A 6,189-nucleotide genomic window follows, 5' to 3' on the forward strand; every position below is an offset into this window, starting at 1 on the left:
TCAATGCTCCTCATATCTTATATTTCTGTATTTCACATTGGTGGTAATTTTTTTATTCATTTCAATAGGTTCTTATGACTGTTTTAAGGGCTGTTTTTTAATATTTGCTTTATCATTAATGTTGCATAATCATGTAAGGGTGATGGTCGCAGAGATGCCAAAATAGGTGTGTCAGAATTCAGATAATTTGGAGTTTTATTTCTCAAATAATAATGCTATTTTTCTCAAATCATGTAAGCTTAGTATTTGTTTCAAGTCTATTTTATCAAGAATGACAGTTGCCCGAAAGTCCAAATGCAGACTCCATATATATACATGTGCAGTTATGTACATTTTGTTTCATGTGTATTTCTGAGCCTGGTTTATGTGATTATTTATTTATTTATTGTAATTGGTGCGTGCATCTGCTTTCTGGATAACATCGTCTTATTCATTTATGCAGCACAATGATTGGGCATGATATAGATACAATTAGGTTTAGACAAACTTGGGAATTCCTGAACTCATGGTCTGCTAACTTATCTTCCCTAGTTATTTTTTGTATTTGATGTTTGCTTTCATTGAAGTTTGCAGTGTCGCTGTTCTAGAGATTTATTCTGATGCATTTGTGCTCGAGCTTCATTAAACTAGTATATTCGGATTTTGGGGTAGTTGTCATGCCATGCTTAGATTATTTCTTTTTGGACCATTTTGGTTCTGTTTTTGGTAGATTGATCATGTAAGCTTTGTTCTTCATCTTGACAGAAGATTTTTCATAGTGAAGGAAAATGTTTGTTAGTGAAAGGTTTTTTCTTCTCTTTTTTTCCCTCCCTTTTATTCTCCCTTTTGCCCTCTACCTTTTTGTTTTTCTCTTAGAATTGAGGGGTATGTGCAGAGTTTTTGGGTATTAGGTTGTTAGTCATCCGTTAGTTGGCAACGGATTGGTGTGTATCTATTGATTCCTTGTTATACTGCATCACTCATGGATGACCTTATGTGTTCACAAGTGTCCTAGGAGGAATTGTACTCTTGCGTATATTTTTCGAGTCACAATTTGATTAAGATGCAAGAGAATGAGAATTATGTTTGCATTAGAGTTTTGGGCCTGCTGATAGATCTTTCATATTCAACACCTGCTCCATATTCATTTGGTCTGCTGAATAAATTTTTGAACAACTTCAGCTCAAAAGTTGGGAAATTAGTGTCTAAAGCTATATACATACGCACACACATTAGGGTTATTTATTATTGATTTATTGATTATACATGTATATATTTATTTATCTTATTTATTTATTTTAACAATAAACAAAAATGGTATAAAAATAAAAATGATATATTTAAATAATAAAGTAAATGATCATATAATAAATTAATAATTATATACTTGGTTTTAATTGTGGCAATGTAGAGGTTGTTTCCAACATAGAAGTTCCTCTGGAAATGGATGACACATGGTTTGAACTCCACAATTAAGCTTGGTTTGTGTTTGTTTTATATGATTGTCATCTATGGTTTTTGGTTCTCTGGGCCTTTCTGCCCTCTTTTTTGAATTGCAATTCTATAGTCAAAATTTTCACTGTGGCATGCCATCAAGGTAGCTTTAATGAACTAATAGCATTTATCTAGAATTGTGGATTGTTTATGTTCGCCAGTGTTTACAACATTATAGCTCATTGCTAATAATCCAGAGTGAAAATAACTTTTTTTAAAAAAAATTTTAAATTTACTCATTCCATACATAATTAGGCTCGAGTAAGTAATTTGTTTAGTTTCGCCCTTCTTCATATATATGAATTGCAAATTTATTGCATTAAAGCCTATAGGCAAGAGTTACGGAGACGGGCCCAAGACCTGAATCACAGACTCCTATGAAGACGAAGGCTGCAAGAAGACTACCTCCCTGAGCCATGCATGATTGGATAAACTGTATCAGGGCTTAGAAGACAGTCCCATATAAAGAAATTTATTTATGTCTGCTAGAAGAGGAGCTTTGAAGAACATAATAGTATTTGAAAATAGTTTGGTTCATTTCATAAATATAAAAATTTCATTACTTAATAAAGAGAGAAAAACAACTTTAGTTCTAAGAAATGTATGTTGTACTTGAATTTGATGTTGCAACTTTGCATGCGACACTAATAATTCGCCATGAAATAAAGTCATTTATCCATCAGTATCTACACTGATTCTTCAATTAACAATGAAAATTACTCTTAAATTAATATATCTTTTCATTTCAAATTATAAGAATTCGAGTGTAACGATTAATAATAAAATTATTTATTTATTAATAATATTTCATCATTATAATTTTTTAATGATTCAATTTAATACAAATAAAATTTAATTTCAATTGGATGGGTAGGAGATATCTGTTATATATATATATACACGTTACAATTCTTGAATGAATGAAGGGCAAGGGAAATTAAACCTTAAGACCAGAGGCTATGGTCTCTCTTGCTCTCAATATAGCTATGGCTTAAAATCAACGTTTGCTTGGATCTGGGTTGCCTTTTTTAACCTCTTTTACGACTTATTTTCGTCACATCTTAAGGAGAACATGGATAGTGTTGAAAAAGTTTGTGCCATATTATAGAGTATATGGACTCGGCAGCCTTTGATGTTATACAGACATATTATAAAGCATGCCTAATTAAAGAAGATATAATGGAATCATATCCGATTTCAAATACAAATAAATATCTAATTTTTCGTAAATTAAATTATATTTATATCGGGACAGTGCGTTTCATTTATAAGAATTTAACTATTGATCTCACTTAATAAAAGAAAAATATGGAATCATTATCTTAATAATCATTTACAAATTCCATCACTCTTTTACAAGTAAATTAAAAGTGATAATCCATTTCCTATCTTCAACAAAAAAAGTAATCCATTGATGAAGAAGCACTCACTAAACTCATGAGGTTGCAAGTCTCCCAATACAAAATTGCAATTCCAAGAACTAGAAACTAATTAAATCTGGAATTTCTTGTCTACAAACAGGCGAAAGAGATTCCGAACTACAATTTGAAGGGTTTCCTGTTCTAAAATCGAAGAGTTCATTCTCTTGAATTCTATACATGAAATTATCTTCATCAAAAACCTCCCATTTGTCTGTAATTATCGTCTGCAATCCATTGGGTTTCTTATCTTCAACAATGGCACAAGCATCTTCCCTTATCACCATAGCTTTATCATCATGCAAGTAATCATAATAATTCTCTTGAGCTTTATCAGAAACTTCATTAATTATACGTTCAAGATTTCTGATATCTTTTTCTGGTATATGATTGACTTTTGGGACTTCCATAGCGTGAAAGACGCCAAAATTCCTGCATAATTGAAGATAGAGAGCAAGATCCTCAACTTGAATCATTGCCTTTTGAAGAACTTTAAGTGCCATGCTTGCTTCAGGCTTCCCAGCTGAGTAAATTCCCAACGGAATCTTATCAATCCCATTACAAATTCTGCTATAAACATCAAATACTTCGATGATAACACAATCCATGGCTTCAAGTATCAGGGTTTTTCTCATGTTATTGGCTTCTGGTTTGATTTGAAGCAGCATATCAAGCAAATATTGCCAGTTTTGTAGCTGGAGAAGCTCCTGCACTAATGGTTCTTCATTTTGCTTCGGTTGCTCGTACAAGTGTACAGATCTTTGATCCAGATAAGCAAAATAACTGCGAACAAAGGCATTGAATCCCCACATTTCGCTGTTTTTCGAGTCTCCATCGATGAAATGTGATAAATTAAATGGTAACCTTCCAATTCTTTGCACGGCTGGTGTCTTGCAAGAGAAAATGTCATGCAGTAACATCAAACCCTTGAGAGCCACAACCCAACTCTGCGTCTTCTCCATACGGCTACTTAGAGCTCGAAGCAAAGGCTTTAAGGTCACTGGGGAGCTACGAATCCATGCAAAGACTATCTGGGCATTCTTGTAATCGACGTGGCTGTCATTATGATTGGTTGCCTTAATGATTGCCGTTTCGAGATCAGGGTTCCGATAAACTGACCGGCGAGAGAGGCCAGCGAGGAGTATGCTTCTCTGGTCCTTGAGGGCACCGGCTGCCCTCCTCCAGAGCTTCATTCGTGCTTTCTTCCCCAAGAGTTGGTGATTGAAGGGCCTTTTCTATTTAGAATATGGATGCTTGCTATTTCTGAACTGTTCAAACATAACTTAACCTGAAAAAAGAAAACTTTCTTAACCGGCCAAAACCTTCGAGTTTCACAACCGTTAATTAATTATTTGATTTTTTTAAAATTAATTCTTGTTTTGTGGACAACAATTCCTGCCAATGTTATTTCTCACAGATTCTATGAGTTGGTTTCTTTGACTTTGTCATTTGCTGTCCTCTAATTTAGGACAGCATTAATGATTATACACTTTTCTCTTCATCTAATGTCAACTCCATTTCACATTAATCCTAAGTTTATTTGCAAGGTTAGTAATTTCAGTTTTGAAGTACTCAATGTGAAGAAAAAAAAAACTTACCTAAAATGGATTAACATGGATTGAAGGTATAAAATTATAATAAAGTTTAAATAAAAATTATAAAATTATATGTATTTATAAATGGGATTTTTTTTTTCAAGTGTTAAGTGGGATATAATCCCATAAATTCAGTAGCTCCAACCCCTCCATTGTCTCTTGTGGGTGTGCTAAAGGCCTCAATTTATGGACCTTGTGAGAATTTTTCCTCATTGCTCTATGTTAACAAACCCTCATGGGCCTTCTTTCAGCTGACCCAAAACCAACCATTTTATCCGTTTCTTCCTCCGATCAGTCCGTAAAGCATGGGTTAGGTCAAGCAATGGCTACTCTAAAATATGAAAATTTCTTAAATGCACCTGGTATGTATGTCCTTGATTAATAAAATTTCTTAAAAGCATGGGTTGGGTTATAGTTTTGATGAAAAAAGGTAAGAACTTTTAAGATGTGACAACGCAACCTACAAATGGTTTAGGTGGTAAGTTTGTGTTAATGTACCAACTCCATCTCTTCACAACCCTTTACTTTTTGTGGCCTCACAACCTTTCCTATCAAAATTATTTTCTTAAAAAATTTACAAAAACTGATAAGGAAAAAAATTAATTATATTTATCACTAAACTTTAGTGATGATTTTCTATTAATTCTTATAAAAATATAAATTAATTTGTTAAAATTATAAAATGTATTTAGAGTAGGTACGTTTTTTCTCAATTATTTAGATGTTACATCTACTTTTCACTATTTAAAAAAGATTTTGCATAGAAGTAAAAAAATATCAAAATATTTTAAATGATTGATTAAATTTAATAGTTTAATATTCTGTAATATGGAAATTTAATGTTTAAAATTTTTAATTTTTTTATTATACAATTAAAATTATATTAAAAATTACCAAAAATCAAATTCATATACAATAAAAATTTACTCATCACAAACAAAAGAAAAAAAAAATACAAACAAGAAAAACCAGCAGACTGAAGATGTAACGACCCGAAAATCGGACCGCTACCGGCGCTAGGATCCAGGTCGGCATAAGGCCGCCGGGACCCTTAGCACCGGTAGCGGTCTGATTTTCGGGTCGTTACAGAATGGTATTAGAGCCCTAGGTTCATAGGATCGGACCTAGAGTGTTGGGCTCATAGATGTTCTAGAAGGTCAAGCACAATAGGAAAGATCATGTCCACTAGGATAGGATGTGGAGTCCTGTCTTGTATGATGATGTGAAATGCCATGATTATATACATGTGCATTGATGCTATGATATGAATGATGTATATGTGATGAGGGTTCATGTGTGCCCACATGAACCATATGATGCTAATGTTTGTATGATGTGTACTGTTTTTCAGAAAACAGGATGAGAGGAACTCGTCGATCTGCACGATTGACTGGAGTGCCACCTGAGGATGAGGGCACGAGCGCCCGTCCTCCTACATTGCCTAGGGCAATGTCTTGTAGAGCCAACAGAGAAAGAGTGTCAAGGGACCCTAGAAGGTCTTTTGATGCTAGCAGAAGGGGAACTGATAGAGGAGGAAGTTCGGCAGATGTGAGGGAGGTTATGGAAGAGGATCAGAGGAGGGATGGGAACCTGGATGTTAGCATGGAGGAAGAAGGGACAGGGGAGTCTCAGGGAGGCGTTCAGGCCTCGGGGTATGGTTTTCCACCCCACTATCCACCCTTCCCACAGGGTTCAGGGTATCC

General features: G+C 34.2%; 1 protein-coding gene across 1 annotated transcript; it reads right to left on the minus strand.

The window, feature by feature from the left end:
• Positions 1 to 2,897: 2,897 nt before the first annotated feature.
• Positions 2,898 to 4,084, minus strand: LOC110600822 (putative clathrin assembly protein At1g25240). The gene has a single exon (XM_021737710.2). It carries the CDS (start codon positions 4,082 to 4,084, stop codon positions 2,954 to 2,956), a length of 1,131 nt encoding a protein of 376 aa, XP_021593402.1. The 3' UTR covers positions 2,898 to 2,953.
• Positions 4,085 to 6,189: the final 2,105 nt, after the last annotated feature.

Source organism: Manihot esculenta, chromosome 15 (genome assembly GCF_001659605.2).
Source record: "Manihot esculenta cultivar AM560-2 chromosome 15, M.esculenta_v8, whole genome shotgun sequence".
Lineage (NCBI taxonomy): Eukaryota > Viridiplantae > Streptophyta > Magnoliopsida > Malpighiales > Euphorbiaceae > Manihot > Manihot esculenta.